The sequence below is a fragment of the Cephus cinctus genome, unplaced genomic scaffold, assembly GCF_000341935.2.
Source record: "Cephus cinctus unplaced genomic scaffold, Ccin1 Ccin1_scaffold0053, whole genome shotgun sequence".
NCBI lineage: Eukaryota > Metazoa > Arthropoda > Insecta > Hymenoptera > Cephidae > Cephus > Cephus cinctus.
The window spans coordinates 13823-36825 of NW_014332797.1; the positions used below are offsets into that span (position 1 = coordinate 13823).

At 38.2% G+C, this 23003-nt stretch overlaps 1 protein-coding gene across 3 annotated transcripts in view; it reads left to right on the top strand.

Moving 5' to 3' along the window:
• The window catches only part of LOC107268537 (multidrug resistance-associated protein 4), a gene marked incomplete at its 5' end in the record, with an annotated part of 72837 nt that overhangs the window by 8724 nt on the left and 41110 nt on the right, over positions 1 to 23003 (top strand). For 2 of the 3 annotated variants that reach the window (XM_015741410.1, XM_015741432.2), the window contains 6 exon segments: positions 4968 to 5197; positions 5280 to 5785; positions 5893 to 6123; positions 14437 to 14783; positions 14881 to 15126; positions 17184 to 17486. In XM_015741410.1, the coding sequence (XP_015596896.1) occupies positions 4968 to 5197; positions 5280 to 5785; positions 5893 to 6123; positions 14437 to 14783; positions 14881 to 15126; positions 17184 to 17486 (1863 nt within the window). 3 annotated transcript variants of the gene reach the window in all.

A 23003-nucleotide genomic window follows, 5' to 3' on the forward strand; every position in this document is an offset into this window, starting at 1 on the left:
TCCCCTCCAAGGGGCAGTACTAGATTCTGATTGGTTGATTTCCTTACGCTCACGTATTACCTCGTTAAGTTATTTTGTGTCTGAAAGGCTAATATTTTACCTACTTTAATCCTTCTAATGTAGACTACAATAATAGAATTGACAAGTAATTTGCTTGGAGACATTGTTATAGTAATATAAGGAGTAAAGTAGATAAGCAGTGACACTATCATTCTTGTAATAAGGTAAACGGCCCAGTTAGTGATAGTTTAAGAGCGGCCGTGTCGGATTTTTGCTATTTATTCATGCGTGATATAGCCAAACTGAAAATTGAAGGTTTTAACATTTGCGTTCAAGCTCTCTGGATGAGAATCACCTATTATACAAGTGGAACAATTATTTTAATAGCGCTTCTCTGCTGCCGGGGTTTCCGACACTGGAGAAAACACCTATGTCATAGTTGGTGCAATGTATGGCGTCTGCGCAGTTTATGACGTCTTCGCAATTTATGATGCTTGCGCGTATCATCTTTCTACCACTTTTGACTATCTCCATACAAACGAGTGTCAACAACACAGCAACACAACCTGAATTATGTGACGCACTTATTGATCCCGCGAATTTGAACAAATATGTAACCAAAAATTAAGTAATTTCTCATCTCATCGATAGTCTGGTTCCTGTTAACGATGTCAACACCATTTTTATGTCTTTTTATACTTATCTGACGAACAAATTCACAACGACATAGCTCGCCGCATTTATTGCCACCGTCTACCACTGCCGCTGCGGAGCCACTGAGACCCGTGTCGCACTATTCACTGGTCAATTTCTGTTCTAAAATATTTCATTTAAAAAAGTGTGTTTCTCCAATCATTAAAAGTGAAAACTTTTCAATTAGCCGGTAATTGAGTTATTATTCGGCAAAATCTGTATTCATGGCAATCAAAATTATGCCATTGGTACCACAATCTGGGACACTGTCGCTAATAGGGCTGTTTACCCTATTATTAGTCTGGTTTATAGTTGGTCGATGAGTTAAATGTGTTTTTTTTTGACATACAATATTCATGACAGAGAATACATATGCATTATTTTTGCACTAGACATTTTTTTTCTATTTTAGCATATATTTATTTTATTATACATAAAACTACTGTGGTTTACACACTGAGAAAAAGGTTTGGTAATATCAACTACCCAACTGTGATCACGAAAAATTGGGTTGAATCAATCGAAGCGACTTTGAATTGATTACAACGTTCTTGAAGTAATAAAACTGATATAGTTGTTTCGAATGTGTACTACACCTATCTCGATTGCACGACTGTATCAAAATAAACTAAAACGGAATTTACTCAACACTTTTTTTCAACTTAATCGGATATACAGTCACTGTACTGGCGGTGCATATATTTATTTCAACTATATCTTTTATCTGATCAAGGAAATATGCTGTTGATTTGAGTAATCCATTCAATTAGGTAGAATATTGTAAATTTTGAATCGATCAAATATTTTGGTTAATTTAACTAAATAGTCCTACGTCGCAACTACATAAATATTTGGCAAGACAAATTAATGTGGTGACGTCGATCAAACGGTTTAGTAAACGACATCACATATTGCAATGTAACTATTGTAGATTTAATAGGTCAAAAAATAAATATCTTTGAATCAATTTAACGATTCGATTGATATAAACTAAATTTGCCATGTGATTACAATACATTCAGTAGCTCGAAAAAAAATATCAATACGCCGACCAAACAGTTTGACTGATAGAAGCTAAATATTTTTATGTAGCTACAACACATTTAGTAGCTCGAAAAATAAATATTATTACGCGGATCAAACGGTCGTAACGGAAATTCTCAAGAAACTCCGCAATATTATATGGGTGTATATATACAGTGGAGATGTGAAGGGGTAAAAGGGTTTCAATCACTTAGAAAAAAAATACCTGAACAAACTTGTTAGAACACTGTTTTTTATCTATGAAATAAATTTACTAATACAACGTTCCCAAACCGTCCACCGAGACAAGGAGGCGCACAGCAAGTCCCACTCCCAAGCGGCGTAATACAGCCACCGGCCACCAGAGGGACAGGTATATCCGCAAGCAAAAGTGGGTCAATGAGCCGATAAGCTCCAAAGTTTGTTATAGAATTATGAAAAAAGAGACGAAGAGGCGATAAAAGGTACGAACGTACAACACCTAGTAGTTCAATCCATCGCACTGCTTCGATATCAAATTTTTAGAATCAACAAACTAATTTATAATTTGCGGGAAATCCTCCTACCCCTTGAATGCAAAACCTAATACGTTACACTAAATTACTCGAATACTTACGATATTTTCAAAAAATATATACTGTGACGACACTTTTTAACGGTGAAGCACAAATAAATGGCACCGCGAGAAATAATTAATAAAATACTAAATTATTGGGCGCCAGGTATAACCAGAATTATACCGCTGTCTCCTAAGGACACCCGGGCCAGCTCTTATGCGGTGGGGTCCTGGGTCTGGGAGATAATAATCAAAATCTGAAATTTGGGGAGGAGGTTCACTCTCAAAACTACAACGAATAAATACTACAGTTTTCAAAATTAAATACAAAATCACAATCTGGCCCGATTTATTAAACCAAGCAAGAGAAAGAGATGGAACAACGGTTCCTGAACAAAATATACAATCTTTACGCAGAACGGGACTGTAGATCCCCCAGGGAAATTATTAAGCTGGCTGTCCCGAAGACCTATTGGCAAAATAATATCTACAAATTTACAGGACCTTAATATTCTACAAAAATATACATCGTACTCCAATATACATGCAAAAGGATATTATACAAAATTTAACGTTAACGAGTGCTAACAGACTCACGATACCCATACGCTAAGGAAATGATTCCGCGAGACGTGGACTGTATCGGCGGTAACGCAAAACCAAAATTTGACCCATAAACGATATTAAATAGTGCCGATCCCCCAGAGCGCCACCGATTAGCAATCCGCGGATACAATAATAATCAGGAATGCGTAAGGCACGACACTGCGACACGGTCTATCTCTCATTCACGTAAATATGGCCAGCTCACAAAAGCGTCACTCACCGCCTTCCTAGTCACTCCAGATATCCTCAAGATACAATTTCTTTGATACTGGGTCCCTCAAGCGGTCGCAAAACGACACGGTACATTATACAGTACCATACAAATCCGACAAAACTGGAACAAAACAGTACGAGACTATACCAAATTTACCAGACGAATACACGTCTGTTTCTAGGCTCGGCCACACCGTGAGTGACGCTAAGAGTTTCGAAAATCGGGAACCTTCCCAAGAGGCACGCTGTAATACATCTCTTAGGCCAATTTGATTGGCGGACCCATCGGCTTCGCCAGATCTTTGATTGTTTTCTTCGATTCCGATAAAGTAGATCCTAGCATCTTTCGGGTTCGGGATGGCTGCAGTGATATTTTCGGGAGGAGGGAATCACATCATTACTGCAACTTCCATATGTTACTCTAACTTCCATATGCCCTCTGGATCGGGGAGACGCTCGCCGAATGTCCCGCGTAGCTGGCCTCTTAAGGTGTGTGCTTTGGTCTGGCTGTCGCGTCGCCTCACCAGCGCGCTCCGCTAGGCCCGTAGTTGGCACTCTCGAGGCCCGTAGTATTCAAATTTCGACAAGATGCTTTCGCACCCGCTTGAAAAATATAAAACACAAAAAAAACATTCCCACGAGGGAAATAAGTATAAATTTAACAAATAATATACAGTCCAACGTCACGAAATCCCTTCCCCACTCATAGAGTCCCACGATGTAGCCGGAAATCGCAGAATGTTACGTTTTGTGTCGTGCATGTCGAAATGCCACGTCACAATACATAATCAAGCAACATAAATATTGAATACCGACGATATTTTGTGTAGTTTCGGTAAAATTGAAGTAAAAATTTTGGTAACGTAATCGTACACTGGGTACATTTAACCAATTATAGAATGAAAATAATTAAATATTCAATTCAATGGACTTTCTACTTTGTGGGGTCAAGCATGTACATAGTTGTGCGTATGAAATGTTTCTTTCGATTTTGATACATCTTTTTGGTCGACTGAACTACATATTTACTTCGCCACCCGTAACCGCCGGGTTTAGTTATTCAAAACAATTTTTTTTCAGTTTACCAAACCTTTTTCTCAGTGCAGAAGATTGCATTGCATGCAAACTGTCAAAAAAACACATTGAACTCTACTATAAGTACTTGCGGGCTGGCTCGCGTTGCCAGCGGCTACGCCGGACTTCGCCTTCCACGTTTTATCTGAAAGCGTTTTTATTGGTCGAATTATAGCAACTTCAACGCTAATTATATTGAAACTTTAATACGCGAAATAAAATTGCAGAAACATGTATTTCTTAGAATTTTCCAAAATAGAGAACGGCACTATTTCAGTGAGTTTTATATAGAACACCTTGTATAAAAGTAGGGATTTGGGAAGTTATGTTATAATTAGATATCGTTATCCTCTATCGCAGTGCTCATGTGTGTTATTGCGACATCTTTGTGTATTCATCATAAAAAAAAGGTAGCTGTCATGGGAAAAGGATGTAGGATAACAGGAAAAGAGGATAAGTTTGGAATGTTACAACTTATTAAGATACGCAAAGATCCTATGACGTATGTCACTTAATTTTCTCTTATGCTCTTGTTAACGCTGGAAAAAGTGACTTTGGAAAAAACTTTTTTTTGAAACATGTTCGTTCTTGGAAATTATTCAAATTTTATCTTGAAAATTATTTCGGATCATCATAACCAAGAAAGATTTTTAGATACTCGGTATTTTTTATTTAGATTTTTGGTATATTTTGCTTGCCTATATATTATTTTTCTAATAATAATTATATTATATTTCATAATTGTATTAAGTTTGCTGTATTAGATAATAAAGAAATATAATGTACTGCAATTTTTATTTAGAGTCGAACAACTGAGATCAGTGGTGGCGATACCGACATGGAGGACGAGGATGACTATCCTGAAAAGTTGAATGGAATGCTTGAAGTAACATCACGGGGCACCATCAGGGGCTCTGTTTTCCTCAAATATTTTCAATCCGGTGCTAATCTCTGCTTCGCCTTTACTGTTTTTCTTTTATTTGTTCTTACTCAAGCATTTGCCAGTCTAAATGATGCATTTATTCCTATTTTGTAAGTTTATTCTTTCCTTATTTATTTATATCTTTTCTATTTCTTCTCTTCTAACCTCTTATACGCTTTTTTAATGTTTCAGGATACGCGCAGAGGAAAGCCGCTATTATTCCTCGTCTACCAGTGATAACACCAGCGCCTCGTATAATTCTACGGATATCATGCGAACAAGTCAATTGTCAGAGACAGCATATATATATATATATACAGGAATAGTAATAGCAATTTTTTTTGTGGGCATTACGAGATCGATTTCCTTTTACACGTTATGCATGCGTTGTAGTCAAAAGCTGCACGATAGCATGTTTCGTTCCTTGATCAGAACAAGTATGCGATTTTTTGACGTAAATCCGAGTGGTAGGATTCTAAATCGATTTTCCAAAGATATGCTGGCCGTCGATGAACTTCTTCCTAAAGCAATGTTAGATGCTGGCCAAGTTATAATGATGATGTTCGGATCATTGATAGTCACTTGTACCGTCAATCCTTTTTTCCTTATTCCGATAGTTATCATAGGCGGCATCTTTCACTGGATCCGAAAAGTTTATCTTAAGACCAGCAAAAACATTAAACGTCTCGAAGGAATGAGTAAGTTTAAGTTTATTTTTATAGAGTAATAACACTCATCAGTGACAAGGGTTATTAAAATAATAGTGTCTAATAAAACGTAAAAATGTTTTTTTCTTTCTTAATAGCAAGATCTCCAGTTTTTACACATTTAAATGCAACACTGAATGGTTTGCCGACGATTAGAGCGTATGGGGCACAAGAGATCCTTAAACAGGAGTTTGATCGATTTCAAGACGTCCATACCTCTTCGTGGTACATGTTCATTGCAACAAGTACAGCCTTTGGCTTCTCTTTGGATGTATTTTGCCTGTTGTTTACAACTGTGGTTACCTACAGTTTTCTTCTGTTGGGAGGAGGTCGGTATTCATTACTATCATACGTTTTAAGACAAAGTCTTATTGTATTATAATCTAACTATTGCCATTTATTCCCTTGCGGGTTACAGCACGGACTCCCGCTCCGCTTACACCAAAACTTAAAACTACTGTACAAATTATCCTATTTACAACCTCGTTCTTTCGCACAAACCTCATGCCTCGCTCGCCAAAGGAGAAAAAGAAATTTCAAAGAAAAAACTCTTTTGGCTCATTCTCTCCAATCTCTCATTCACTCTCGCCCTCGCATCACTCTCTCCACCTCTCACCCTACTGGCCTCCGTTTCCGGCGCTCTTTTCCTAATCCCCGCCTAATTCTCCTTCCCTCTCTGCCCCCTTTCTTTTCTTATCCTTTCTATTCCTACTAGCCAGTTTTCCCCCTGTCCTTTCTCCCCCAACACTTCTTCTCTCATCCTCTTGCCATCCCCTGTCTATCCCCAAACCCGAGCATACCTCCCATACATGTTCCCACGTCTCTACTCCATACCCACATATTCTACACCTCTTTTTTTCTTCCTTCTCCCAGTAAATTCCTCCATTCATCTCATCCCATAATCTAAACCTCGCCACTCTGCTCCACCTCTCCTCATTCCAGCCCCTCTTTAGGTATTCCGGCTCCCCATTCCCCTTAACGAATTTATATTCCTTGTTCCCCTTTGCTTCTATTATCCTGGCCCATCTTTCCTCCCTCTGTTTCCTTCTTTCTATGTTCATTATCTCCTCTCCTCTCATGTTTCCTGACTCCCACATCTCTTCTACCTTCTCTACCTTCCATCCTCTACTTTCGTAAAACTCTCTTCTCTCCCCTTCCTATCCCTCTACCCCTTTTCCAGCTCTCACCCTCTTCTTTATTTCCAACCTGCATCTTCTCGCTAGCTCCCCCCTCTTCCTTCCTCTATTCTCTTTTTATACCCTCAGGCCCTCATTCCCGCCCTTGATTCCAGCTCCTCCCTTCCTACCTCCTCCCTTACCATATACCATGGCACTCTTTTTGTTACCCGTAACACCTATTTTAAATACCTCTCCTGCAGCCTTTCAACCTCCTCTCTTTTCTTCCATCCCCAGATTTCTACCCCATAACTCACAACCGACCATACGAACTTGTCAAACAGCCATACCCTTCTTCCCCAATCATCTCTGAACTTCCTTTTTCCAATTGCCCATACGTGTCCTAGCACTTTCGCTCCCTTTTTCACTCTCTCTCTCTCTCTCTCTCTTACATGTTCCTCCTGATCCCCATTCCTCTTAACTACATACCCCAAATATGTGTACTTTTTTACCTCTTTCACTTCCTCTCCCATCCATCTCCAGCTCACCATTTTAAACCTCCCACCTCCTTTCCTACATCTCATCACCTTTGTTTTCTTTATATTCACCTCTAGCCCTTTCCCTTCCACATATCTCTCCAGCGTCCTCATCATGCCTCTCATCTCATCTTCCCCTCTCGTCATTAACACCACATCATCCGCATATGCTAGAGAGAACAATTTCTTCCCCCCCAGCTCTTCTCCCCCCATCTGCCCCTCTCCAGTTCCTCGTCTAGGTTCGCTAGGAAAAAGACAAACAGGAGGGGGCTGAGCGGGCATCCCTGCCTTACCCCCTTCTCTGTCTTCTCTCTCCTACCTCCTACTTCTCTCCTACCTCCCTTCCTACTCTGACTCTATTACGCGTTTCCTCCATCACCACTTTACATCTTCTCACTAGCCCTTCCCTCACCCCTCTTTCCCTCATACTCTCGAACAACTTCCCCCTGTCCACCGAGTCAAAAGCCGCCCTGAAGTCTACAAAAAAACAGCATTAGCTTCCCTTTCTTTTTTCCTAACTCTTGGTTCATCAGGTAATTTAGTACATACATGTTGTCCACCGTCCCCATCCCCTTTCTAAAGCCTGCTTGACTCGGTGGCAGCAAACTTTTTCTTTCCACCTCTCTCCTCAGCCTCCTTTCCAGAACCCCTACATATACTTTGTATGCTGTCTGTGTCAGTGTGACCCCCCTATACTCCTCCACCTTTTTTCCCTCCCCCTTCATCACTATTGGAATTACTACTCCTTCCTTCCAACCTTCTGGCCACCCCTCTCCTCTCCACACTCTCTTACATATCTCCCATAATGCCCTTTCCATATTCTCTCCTCCGTACTTCCACACTTCATTTGGAATTTTATCCTCCCCCACCGCCTTCCTATCCTTCAGTCCCTGCACCACCTCCCTTACTTCCTGCAGTGTGACGTCTTCTTCATCTTCACTCATCTCTCTTTCTAGTAACTCCCCTCCCCTCACTCTCTCATCCGACCCTTCCAACACACCTCTGAAATACCTATCCCATTCATTCATCCTGATGTTCTCGTTCACGCCCTTCCTTCTTTTTCTTCCCCTATTTACTACCTTCCATACCTGCTCCTCCGTCCTTATTGCCTTTATCTCCTCTTCCCATTTCTCCCTTTCCGCCTTCCTCTTGTCATCACACAGCTTCTTATACCTCCTTTTTCCCTCTCTGTATCCTACTTCATCCCCCTTCCCTTTCTTGAACTCCACCAGTTTCTCCGTTAGTTTTTCCTTTCCTTCTCTACACTCCTCGTCCCACCATCCACTCCTCCCTCCTTTCTTCTTCAGCTCCTCGGTCTCCTTTAGCCCCTCTACAATTTTCCCTCTCAGTCTTTCCCATCCTTCCTCCACACTCCCCTCACCCCACTCCCACATATCTACCTTTTCCTGAAACAGCTCTTTCCCTCTGTCTGTCCAGTCACCTCTGCCTATTATACCCTCCCCTTTGCTCTGCCCCTTATGATGTCTCTTCCCTCCTTCTCCACGTACCCAGACCACTACCGGCAGATGATCTGAGTCTACCTTCCCTTCTACTTCCATCCTCAGTACCCTATTTCTCACCATTTTACTCATCACTATGTAATCTATCACCGAACAACCTCTTTCTCCCACGAACGTCCAATTCCCCTCCTCGACCCTTCCGCACATCCATTCAAAACTCCCCATCCTCTTTCATTTATTAAATTACACAATTTTTTCCCTTCCCTATTAATAATTCTGTCCTTCGACACCCTGTCTGCCTCTGGGTCTTTCCCACTCCTATCTAGAACCATACCTCCTTCCCCACCCGTTCTAGCATTGAAATCCTCCCCTATAATCACTTTGCACTCATTCCCTCTTCTTTCCAGCCACTTTTCCAACAGCTCTAGCTTCTTGTCTACATCTTTGTTTACATAAATCCCAACTATCCACCACCACTCCTTTCCTAGCTTTACCTCTCTTTCCCACCACCCCTGTTCTCCGCACTCCCCTATTTTTCCCAGTTCTATCCTTTCCCTGACCCCTATCACCATGCCTCCCCTTGCTCTGCCTTTTCCTTTACTCCTTTCTGCTTCCTGCACCTCCCACTTAAAACCTTTCTTATACTTCTCTTTTATTCCTTCCCAACCTTTCTTATTAACCCATGTTTCTAGCATTACTACTACGTCCCACGTTGTTAACCCTGTCCAGAAGTCCTCATCCTTTCTTTTCACCCCCGCCACATTTCAGAACCCCACCTTATACACTTCCTTCTCCTTTTCCCTTTCTTTACTCATCTTTAATATCCTCTTTCCCCCTTTCTCCTTTTCCACCGCTACACGATTCCCGTCTTCACCGCCCAATCCTCCCCCACCTCGTCCCACATCTTCACCACCCCGTTCACCCACATTTTCATGTACCCTATTCGCACCCTGTTTTCCTGTGCCCTTTCTTTCTGAGCTTCGCTCTCTATCTTCCACTTTACTCTCCTTTCCTCCACCGTCAGGTCATCCTCTATCCTTTCTCTTTCTCCCTTCAGCTTACTCTTTGCCCTCATTACCTCCCTTTTCTTATCCGGCCCTTCTAGCTCCACCCATACTACTCCCCTTCCTTCCCCGTCCTGTCCTCCTACGCTTCTTATCTTCTTTCTACCTCCTACGACTCCTATTATCTCCCAGATCCTGTCTACCTCCTTTATGTATTCTTCCCCTTCTCCCGTTTTCACTCCTTTTATCACAATGTTGTTCTTTCTAATTTCCCGTTCTCTCCTATCCAATCTAACCTCCAGATTTCTCATCCTTTTTTCCTCTAGTCCTTTTCTTCTTCCCCCTGTCTCTACCCTCTCTTCTCCATTTATCCCATTTCTCTCCCTTTCCTCCTTTTCCAGTCTATCCTCTTCTAGACCTTCCACTTTTCTCTCTAGCTCCTGAATCCTTTGCCTCATCTCAACTCTCTCTTCTTCCCATTGTTTCCTCATCTCCTCTCTCTCCTTCCTCCCTTCGCTCGCCAGCTCATCTACCCTCTCTCTTACTCTTTCACACTCCGATCTCATTACATCTTCCATCCTCCTCATCATTTCTTCCATTCCTTTTGTTCCTGCCTCCTTTGTCGGTGATCTTTCCACTTTCCTACTCCTTTTGAAAACTTCCGCCTCTTCCAACTCCCTCGTCTGCCTCTTCTCTCCTTCTGCCTCCCTTTCTTTCCTTTTTCCCCTCACATTTGCTCCCACCAGATCTCCCTCACTTGCTGTCCTCCCTATCCGTACTTTCTCAAGCATTAAATTCCTTTTCAGGCCCCTGCCCACTTCTTCCATAACCGCTTCCTTCCTTTCCTGCTCCCGTTACTCTACCTTTCTATCTGTCCTATCAACCTCACTTGTTTCCTTCCTTACCTTCTGTCTCCACCTGTCTGTCCTTCTTCCTTGCTACCTGCCTCCCGCCTTTCCCAGTCCCTCTGCACTCCTGACCTCACTGTCCCCTTTTCTTTCCCCCTTTTAGCTCACCCTCCTTACCCTACCTATTTATGCTGATTTATTCTCTTTGTTCCCTATTCCTTCCTTCTTCTAGCACTATATTTTCTCTGCCCGTTTGCCCATCTCTTACACCGCACACCGTTTGCCTTTTGTACAGTGTCACTGTAACACCTTCTCACCGTGTCGCCGGAAACGGAAGTCGTCTTAGTGTATTATAATTTATTACATTAAAATTTCAAATACGCTAAGAAATAACATCGCACGTACTTTTATTAAATCTTTAAGGGGGAATCGTAGTGCTCCATGAACTTCTACATGACGATGCTGTCTTCCGTTTAGTAAAGCGTGAAAATATGCTTAACGTAGTTGATTATTTTTTATACGGTGTCGCAGGCTGTAGAATTATTGTAAGAATGGATGCTTCGAAGTGTTCCATAGGGTATGATTCGGAGGTGAAATTATTATGTTTTACTATTTGCCTTGGAGCTTAGAACCTCTATTAAATTATCAAGATTGGCAAAGGCCATGACGGAGACCATAGCACATCTACTTTCAGGACATTAGCATCCATATTTATATCGATTTTGTTAATTTTCTAGAAATTGATTAAAAAATTAGGCAATGCAGGGACTGAGATTTTATCTGAAGATTTCGATAAATTCAAATATATGTAGTAACAGTACTTTTTGAGTTTCGAGTTCTGGATGTGAAGTTTTCTCGCTTCGAGCCCGTACGAATCAGTACGGATTCCCCTTTTATATTTATTGTTGAAACGCTTTGTTGAACTTCTTGATTGTAAAAAGTTTCATGGTAAAATGTACAGAGAGGTTCAAAAGTAGTTTCCAAAATGATGACGTCCACTCTCTCCGTTCCTCACAAAGAAGATATCCCGGGTGTACTCCTCCGATTGTGATGAAACTCAAATACGTTCTAGAGCATCGAAAACTAAGTGACGCGTCTTTTTTTTTTATCAGCGGATAACCGTTATAAGGAATGAAATGAAACTCTAAAAACCCCGAAAAAACGTCCCAGTGTGATTTTCGCTGTTTCACATATTTACAGTTGAGATATTTAAATGAAACCAATTGAAAGTTAATACTTATGGTGAATAATAAAAAATACATTTTGATCGATTCTGATAGGGTAAATCAATATACAGTAACGTCCAATTGAAGTGCAACACTTGAATTTTTATATATTTCTGTGAAAGCATGACAGATTTCGAAAAACCAAAGACATATTTTTTTAGGAAATTTCCTTCCCGTTCGAATGGTAAAGGTTTTATCCCGATCGAATACAAAATAGCCGAATGGCAGGGGTTGGAGTGAAAAAGTACATTTGCGGACTTTTTGAAAAGTGCGAGAACTAGTAATTCCAGAAGGAAATTCATATTTCTAATTATGGCACGAGAGAGAGAGCATCCTTCGGCATTAAAAAAACACCTCCATTGAACTCCTGTAGGATCACTCTAGGGGGAGTTACACCCCCTTTAAGTGAAAACACTTAAATGGCCATAACTTCTGAACGCGCCGGCCAATCTAGTCCAGTGTCTGCGTGATATCATCTTTAATGATACTGCAGATTCTCACAAAATTATTGTTCTCGGAGATGATCCCGTGACGGAGATCTCGAGATATCGCAAACGCACCCGAATGCGATGAAATAGAAGTTTCATATTTATTCCACGTTGTAGCTGAGATTTCAGCGATTAAAACGCGCTTTTAAACATCCAAAAATGAGTTTGCTAAGGGGTTAAATATTTCATTTGAAAAAAACGCCTAAATTTTGCGAGTTCCGCTCGAAGCGCTCGGGGGACAATTGCTGGGCGCACGTAGTAGGGTAGTCCTCCGAGCGCCTCGAGCGATCGGACAAGTTTATGTTTTGGAACGGATATCCTTTCAGGATATTTCAGGATATTGAGAAAATTCTGTTTTTTCATACAGCTTTTCTGAAGTTGTGAAGCTAAACGTATTTCTCGCTTCTCATTTGATTCATTTCTTCGCTGTCTAGAAAGTTCCAGAAAATTCGATAAAATTCCATAGAATGTTCTAGGAATTGTAGAAAATTCTATAGAATTCCATAAAATGTCCCAAAAAGTTCTAGAAAGTTCCAAAAAATTGGAAGGAATTTCATATAATGTTCCAGAACATTCTAGGAAGTTTTACAAAATTCTAAAGAATTCCGTTTAATTTTGCCTGAACGAAGCAAGGGCAATTTGCTAGTTACTAAAATGTATAGGGGTTGAATATTGCAAAATTTTTCTAATAAAATATGTATGAATCGAATTTAAATGAAACAAATTGCATTTGAAAAAGCTAACACAAAGTAGGAGATACATGTCTGCGTTTTTCGATAAAACCTCCTAAGAGGTGAACCACCCCTATACAGATGCAATCAATTTCTCATTAAAACGGCATTATGTCGCTTAAATTGGCCTTTCGAATTATTACGTAACTCTTTCTATGCATTAATTGAGAAGCTTGATCGTTTCAATATAACGTTCAATAACAAGAGCATCTGCATTGGTTCACCTCTTAAATAAGCTTTTTCGAAAAACGCAAAGGCACTATCTCTTACTTTTTTTAGCTCTTTCAAGTGCAATTGGACTCATTGAAATTCGATCGGTACATTTTTTTGTTAGAAAAAATTTTGCAATTTTTAACCCCTATAAATTTTTAGAAATTTACCCCATCAGAACCGAACAAAATGTAATTTTTATTATTTTCCATAAGCATTAATCTCCAATTGGTTGCATTTAAATATCTCAATTACAAATACGTGAAACAGCCAAAAACACACTGGGACGTTCTTTAGGGGTTCTAGGGGGTGGTTCATTTCACCCCTTTAAACGGTGTTCCGCCGATAAAAAAAAATACGTGTCGCTTACTTTTTCATGCTCTACACATGTATGTGAGTTTCATCAAAATCAGAGGATGCATTCCTGGTCAGTTGTAGGTTTCAATATCCGTCAAATCAACGGCAAACCAATGTAAGCAGACGAGCTATACATGTTTTTAAGTTCCAACGCGCCAATTAAATTTGATTCTATAACGTTGCAACTAATTTCTTAAAAATACTTGTTAACCTATTTACATAACTAACACACAGTATTATATTTTAAAATATAAATAAGTTATATTGACTGTAAATTTTTCTTCCGTATAGATAACGCATTTATTTATTCCTCTGTGATGCCGTGAGTATAAGATACATTTCATCGTTGAAATGTCCTGTACCGAAAATATCTGAAAATTTTGTCACCACTTTTTTTGCGACGCTGCTTGGTCGTAGCCATTCGTGTGAACTTGCCGCTGGCGTACGCATTCACGTTTTGCAGTCAATTTCACAGATCTTAGAATTTCAGATGGAGTGGTAAACCTAAAAAATCTGCATATCTCGATGATTTATGTTGATCTGCCGTTGATTGAGCTGGCATCGAAACCTAGAATTGAGGAGGGAGAAAGTTGGCGTCATTATTAATTTGGAAGCTATTTTCATACCCAACACCTATATTAGGTAAATAGTATTCTTTTTGTTGCAGATTTCTCCAGCGGTGAAGTTGGATTGGCAATAACTCAAGTAATGGCCATGACTGGAATGATACAGTGGGGAATGCGTCAAAGTGCAGAAGTTACGAATCAAATGATGGCAGTTGAAAGGATACTTGAGTATACACAGTTACCTCCAGAACCTAACCTATGCGATAAAGGCGACAGTTTTAGGAAAATGAAAAAGGATGATTCAAAAGAGTATAATAGAGGTTCCTCGGTTTCACCGAATTGGCCTACCGAAGGATGTATAAAATTCACAAATGTTTTCTTGCGTTACGCTGATGGTGAACCACCTGTACTTAAAGGTCTTAATTTCGTAATACGTCCCACCGAAAAGGTTCGTTGACGCACATTGCTACTATTTTTATCCAGAGTTTATAAACAATGTATGAGGCTATTCAATTTCCCATATTATATCTTGTAACATTTTATAGGTAGGAATTGTTGGCAGAACTGGTGCTGGTAAATCTTCTCTAATTTCGACACTTTTTCGCTTAGCAAAAGTTGAAGGATTTGTAGAAATAGATTCTATCGATACAAGTTCAATTTGCTTGGAAGATTTACGTCATCGTATATCTATCATTCCGCAAGATCCTGTTTTGTTTTCCGGAACTCTTCGACGAAATTTGGATCCTTTTAATGAATTTTCGGATCGCAGCTTATGGGAAGTTCTTGAAGAGGTGAGAAATGGTCTATACGTTGATAAAGTTTTTCTTATTTTTCTATACAAGTATTTCTTAAAGATTTTTTATGCAAAGATGAATTACGGACTAATAAATGAAATGTTGACTTTGTTTTTATATGAATTAAAGATGAACATTACTTTAAACGTCGAGAGAACATTTTTTTTTATATTATCTCTTTGGAAATTATCGAGATTAGGACTAAGACAGGATTAAATCGGGAACTCCAGGGGCTTAGCGTTGCGCGTTACCAATTTCGCCACCGTGATTCTGGCAGAATTTTAGACTCTAAACTACCCACACAGCACACTATATTTCGAAAACATTACAACAATATTCCAATATTTCAATGCGACAGCAATGTTGTTGATGTCTTTATGTCAAATATTGCACTATATTTCAGGGCAATATAATAAATAAAACTTTCTGATATATTGCTGAAATCTGTGACAAGAGTCCCTAACCAGACTCGGAGTATCCGAGCGAACACTAGTTCGCTGCCGCGCCGCTAGGTGGCTAAGGCAACTCGCATGAAAAAACGTAGGACCGGGTAAATAATTAATCCGTCGATTATTCGGTTTTCGTCTTCGCCGTCGATATATACTTTTGTATTCTGCATGTAAAAATTACATGTGAAATTATTGCATTTGTATAGAGTATTTAAAAATACAACCGAGGTAATATTTAAGGAGGTATAGGCAACCTGCCCAAAGAGAAACCCACGATACATTGCTGGCATTGGAATTTATTCTCAGTTATATTATTTCTCAGTTATCTATCTGAGTTATATTTTATTAATATTATGCATTGATATTTCCAAAATATTGACCGGCAATATTATAGCAATATTATGATTACAACGTGCTGAGCGGACATTGCAAGGTTCCTGCAACATTCCAGAAATATTTAAACAATTTTCAATATATTTCAGGTAATATTGCATTATTTCAAGGGAAACTTTTGGCAATGTTGACAAAATATTTCTGTGCTGTGTGGGACGTACTAGAAACTCAACATCAAAATACATTCCTTGTTTGAGAAGATCTGAAAAAATGTTCGAGCATAATTTGAATGGTTTTCATCCACGAATAGGGTGCAAGAATTGTTTCCAGCGTTGACAAAAGCACCGATATTTTTTTAAACGAAATGCCTTTTTATTTAATAAAATTAGAATGATACTTACGCATAATTCAATGATGTATGACATATTGATATTTTATTTCGAGAATTTTTTAAATTTCGAATTTAAATGATCAAAAGTTACTTTATTTGAGTTTTTAATTTTTGGAGAAACAAGATAATTTGCGCGTATAAATAATCATACTATTTACCAACTTACTAATCGGTACTACGAGTTTCTCTAAACTTTTAAATTAGAACGACACTGTTACTGTACATACATGAAAATCGTATAGATTCTATCTTCCTTTAAGTTATAAGGAGTTATAATTTGTTGGACCTCTTGTTATAATTATAACTTATTATAATTAGTAGTTCTGATTGGGAATCGAACCAGATACCTACATACTACAAAGTTAGGGTACTAGCCAGTGCCACCGAACTTGCTCTTGGTCATCTTGGTAGGCTTGGTTTATTTACATATTTATCGGTTATTTTTAGCAGATGACCCCTCCGGTTTGTAACGTTACGTCACAAAGTATGGCATGTTTGTTTTCGTCTCACGCATGAACTCCCTTGTTTTTCTGAAAATTAGGAGATGAATAAAGTATAAAATATTTTTAAAATTCGCGAATTAAATACTAATGTGTCAAACGTTGTTGAGTTAGTCGTATTTAACTGTTTAATATTATTCAACATAATTTAATTCATACTTACATAATACACAATTTCATTTAAAGAATCGGTGCTCTTGTTAACGCTGTAAAAAGCGACCATGGATCACAATTTTGTTTGTATTATAATCGTTCTTTGAAATCCTTCAAATGTCAATCTTTAACGACTCAGGGAGATATTTAGGTATTCGGTTTCTAGTGGACCACTCTATATATTATTCTTTCAAATATATTATGTTCTAATGAATCTGATTGATATAGGTCGAACTGAAGGAGGCTGTATTGGTTGGCAGTAATGGACTAGACAGTCGAGTACTGGATAGAGGAAGCAACTTCAGTGTTGGTCAAAGACAATTAGTTTGTCTTGCAAGAGCTATCTTAAGAAATAACAAAGTGCTAATGTTAGATGAAGCTACTGCAAATGTTGATCCACAGACAGATGCTCTCATTCAGCACACAATAAGAACAAAATTTGCTTCTTGTACAGTTCTTACCATTGCTCATCGATTGAATACAATTATGGACAGTGACAAAGTTCTGGTAATGGACAAAGGCCGACTGATTGTAAGTACTCGAATTATTTCTTTTAACTCCCTGACTTCGGTCATATTATATCGCATTTTTGAACTCCATGTGGGGTCGTACTACACCCCAATTTTTTTGGCATATAACTATCGTTCTAATTACAATAAAACCTTTCTATAACGCAATACTCAATAGCCTAAAACTCTCAATAACGTAGGTTTCTCCCTTCGTAATATTTCACAATAATGTAATGATCTGCTCCCACTTTCTCTATATACTCCTTTGTGCTTGAAGAAGTGGCGAGTTACATTATTGAGAGATGGCTGGTCTCAAGCGTTACCTTATTTAGAGATTTTACTGTATTATATTTGACTTTAATAAATGTGCAATTGAAATGCCAGACTTTCAGAAACATGAATATGATCTTCTCTATTCAATATATAAATTATCTAAGGTGTATCTGTTAAAACCATGCCTCAACCCTGTATTTATGTGGGATAGAAGATAGTCTGGGGTTATTTTGTACCCCACATGGAGCCCAATGGGTTAAGGAGGGTCGAGTGTTATGTCAACCTGAGAGAAATGATGTTGATTTTTTTACATATTAATATGAATGATATGGTGCATATAATAATTTAACCGTGAAGTTGCAATAACTTTATCTTTACCGTTTTCGAAACTTTTTTTGTGAAAAATGACACCATTCAACATTATTTCTTATGAACAAGGTATTTCAACATTTGCAAGCATATGCCATACAAATAAATTATTGCAAACTGTAAAAAATATTCTCAGGATGCCGTCTGCAAGAGTTGAAATATTTGACTTTTGCTGTTATTTTGCAATAAATATTTTTTCGTTGCGAATAGCGGCCACGATGAAAATTGTTTATTGCTAAATAACGATAAAGATCATGTATCTGACCTCTTTCATGTGACATCCTGAAAATATTATTTATAGTTTGCAAGATACTCTATTCAAAAGATACTTGCGACAGAAAACCATATAAATAATTTAGTAATTAATGAAATTAGTAATAAGTAAACTAAAGTAAACCGAATGAAGCCCTAAGCATTAAACCCTAAACATTAAACGCGGGTCATAACGGAAATATAAGTTTCCTCATGTAAAAATAAGTAGGAATAAGTAGCTCATGGATATGAAGTCCGTTTCACGACAAAAGAATCTTACGTTCAAGTTCTACTGAGAACTTTTTTAAAATTTTATTTGTCACTATTGCTGACGCTGTCCACCATGTTTGATTTCTAGTTGTGTTATACGCTTCTAAGCTAGAGGTGCTGCAGTCACTGCTGATTTTCTAATACGGAAGCACTGAACTATACTCAACATGGAGCGCGCAAACAGTAGAAAAAGTGCGAGCCGAGAGAGATAGCATTCTTATAGTGGGATCCATCTTTTTCTAAGCGTTTTAGCCAATGAGGTTCCTAGTTTTGGCGTATCGTTTCCCTAGATATCATAACAGGCAGTAGCGTACATACCATCTTACGACCTATGATCTCTGAAACGCATCGGTGCCCCTTTGTAGATGCTTTCCAGTTACAACTTGCAATCAACACATGGGTAGTGAGGTTCGACAATATTTTTGAGGTTTGATATACCCACAAAAATGGTGAAATCGTGTTATATTAAGTCGTGTAAGGAAGAGTGGCGGCCCAACAGCACTATTTCATTTCATAGGTAATTTGCACCATAATATTATACAGAAAATAGTCGCGTTTTGTTGTGACCAAACAAGTTATCTTTTATGTTTCCAAACGTATATTTTTCACTTTACCACTTATTTACAGACGTTACGTTGTTTACGTAGCCGTCGAAATTCATTTAATGTACCGCATCAAACAAATTTCGAAAATTCCTGGTTCGGGGCGTCGGACGTCTTTATACGTCCCTGAAAAACAAAGAGGTCGTCCATTATATCGGCTATCTCTCTCGGCCCGCACTTTTCCTATTGTGTGCGCGCTCCATGTTGGGTATAGCTCAGTGGTTGACACCCCCAGTTCCTAGCCTGTCTCCTTGCTTTCCTTAGCGCCCTCAACTTTTGATGCTGCCTATCTCTTTGTCGGTAACTCTCCTTCGATGTCTGCTTATCGGTAATTCCCTGATTTATAAATTTCTTTATTTTCCCTAGTCTTTTTCCATTTCCTTTTCCTTCTATTCTTTCTTCTATACTTTTTTGTTTTCCTCCTATTTTTAAAGTGAAGCTTCTTATGGCACGGTGTGAATTGAAAACTATGAAACGAAAAAGCGTCCTGTGCGTGCGCTGCATTCTGTGCGTATATATGAGGTAGAGAGAGAGAGAGAGAGAGAGAGAGAGAGAGAGAGAGAGAGAGAGAGAGAGATTTTTTTTTTATTAGCCTCCTCGGCTATTTTTGTATATAACTTACATTAATCGAGTACATAACATTTACTTAACTAACGATACAACATAATCTTTTAACATTCTTTTAAATTGTTCTATTCTCTCGCACTTTTTAACTTCATTTGGTAAGGCGTTATACATTTGTACTCCTTCGTAATACATATTCTTTTGTGCGTTTCTTGTTCTCCTAAATTGTATAACTATATTTCCAGCTTGTCGTGTTTCTCTACCCCCCCCCCTCATTCCTATTATTTGTAGCCTATTCTTTAATTCCTTTGGTAGTAAATTATTGACAGCTTTAAAGATGAATACACATACATTATAATAAAGTCTTTGCCTTATGGACATAAACTGTGCCGCTGGCAGTATATCATCCACTTTTGTGTAGCGGCTGCATTGCAGTATGACCCGCATCGGTCTATTCTGCGCGATCTGCAGTTTATTTACTTCGGTTTGACCCATACACATTAGCAGTGTTCCACAATATTCGAAGTGTGGTGCTATGATTATTTTATATATAATACATCTGGTAAACGCCGATACGTAGTGTCCTATTCTGTATAGGAAACTCGTTTTTTTTACCCATTTTTTTCAATATATATTTACAATGGTCTTTAAATTGTAACTTGTCATCAATAATAATACCTAAATATTTCATCGTTTCCACTCGTTCTAGTTCCGTTCCGTCCAGACACTTAAGTACAATATTTCCTTTCATTTCTTTTCTCACACTTTTAACAATCATGTATTTTGTTTTATCTGCGTTCATTTTTAATTTGTTTCTATTCATCCACTTTTCTACTATATTTAATAGCATATTCATTTTCCTCTCCAGTTCTGCGCTGCTTTCTCCTGTCACATATATTACAGTATCATCTGCAAACATTTTTATTGTACCTTCTTCTGGGCACAGGTCGACTATATCATTTATATATATATAACGAACAGCAGTGGCCCTAACACCGATCCCTGTGGTACTCCGTATTTTGTTTCTATAATATTTGAAAATTCCCCATTAAACCTAATTTGCTGAGTCCTATTGCTTAAGTACGATCTAAACCATTCCCATACTTTTCCCTTTATTCCATATTGCACTAGTTTTTCCAATAACAGCTCTCTGTCCACAGTTTCAAACGCTCGTTTCAAATCCATGAAGATTACTCCCACTACTTTCCCTTAACTGATATTTGATTTCCATTCATCAACCACGGTTTGTATTGCCGTTTCACACGAGTGCTTCTTCCGAAATGCCGACTGATGTTTCGTGATTATGTTATTTGCTTCTAGATGTTCTTACTTTTTAGATGTTCAGTACTTTTTCGTATATCGGTAACATGTTGATTGGTCTGAAGTCACTACCGCTTTTTGGTTTCTGTACTTTTGGTATCGGTATTATGGTAGACGTTTTCCAGTGACGTGGACATTGTCCTTCCTTAAATGAGGTGTTAATAATGTCGATAAAATCATCTTGAATAATTTCTCTAGCTGTTTTTAATATACTACTGGATATTCCTTCTTCCGTTCCTTTTTTTTCCGGTAATTTACTTATTATCTTCTGTAGTTCCACTATATCGATGGGTTTGAACTCATCGAGCCATTGTTCATTTTCATACACTATATTACTGTCTGCGTCTACTTCCGTGTCTATAGATTCAACTACCTTGTCTATGCTATTTACAAAGAACATATTAAATTTATCAGCTACACTTATATTTGACTCGAGTTTGGTTGCATCAAGGTTCCTTCTTCCGTTCCTTTTTTTTTCGGTAATTTACCTATTATCTTCTGTAGTTCCACTATATCGATGGGTTTGAACTCATCGAGCCATTGTTCATTTTCATACACTATATTACTGTCTGCGTCTACTTCCGTGTCTATAGATTCAACTACCTTGTCTATGCTATTTACAAAGAACATATTAAATTTATCAGCTACACTTATATTTGACTCGAGTTTGGTTGCATCAAGCTCTAGGTCTAAGTCCACTACTTCGTTTTTGCTTACACTCACCCCCCTCAGGATTTCTTTAAGAGATTTCCACATTTTTATAGGGTTCTGTTTATTCTCATCTATCACCTTCTCGTAATAATCCTTTTTTGTTTTCCTTACACTTATATTTGACTCGTGTTTGGTTGCATCAAGCTCTAGGTCTAAGCCCACTACTTCGTTTTTGCTTACATTCACCCCCCTCAGGATTTCTTTAAGAGATTTCCACATTTTTATAGGGTTCTGTTTATTCTCATCTATCACCTTCTCGTAATAATCCTTTTTTGTTTTCCTTATTAGCTTTACTAAATTATTTCTCTCTACTCTATATTCTGACCATTTCTCCTCCGTTTTTTCATATTGCGCTTTGATATATGCCTTATCTCTTGCCGCTGCTACTTTCCTTACTTCTTCAGAATACCATTTCTTACCTGCCTATTTACTAGGTATTTGTATTCTCATCTGTCACCTTCTCGTAATAATCCTTTTTCGTTTTGCTTATTAGTTTTACTAAATTATTTCTCTCTACTCTATATTCTGACCATTTCTCCTCCGTTTTTTCATATTGCGCTTTGATATATGCCTTATCTCTTGCCGCTGCTACTTTCCTTACTTCTTCAGAATACCATTTCTTACCTGCCTATTTACGAAAAAAATGAAAAAAAATAATACGCAATGAAGAATATTCATACAAAGGAAAAGAGAAAAAATGAAAGTTTATGTAAATATAATTTGGAATTACATAATAAAGTACATACTTTTAGATGAATGAACAAATAACATATTTAGAGCAATCAAAATGTAATTTTCAAATATTTATAGTCTTCGAACATGTTACTTTCTTGACTATTCATTTGATTCAATGTAATATGCATGTAAAATTATATGTTACAACATGTAACAGCACTTCATTCATTTTTATAATATCACCTAATACTATCTTGTAATGTAGCTCAGAGTATTTACTAAAATCCCTCGCTATGAACTGTTTTCCTCCCGTTTCTAAGTGCGTATCCTTGAGAGTGACTTGTATCCACGAGTGATCCATTATTTTTGGTGTATGTTGGACCTGTACCTCTATGTCCATATTGGTAAGGGCTAAATCTATAATAGTCTCGCTGCCACATGTGACTCTTGTTGGCTCTTGTACATATTGTTTCATCCCTAATTCTTCCATTATTACTTGCAAT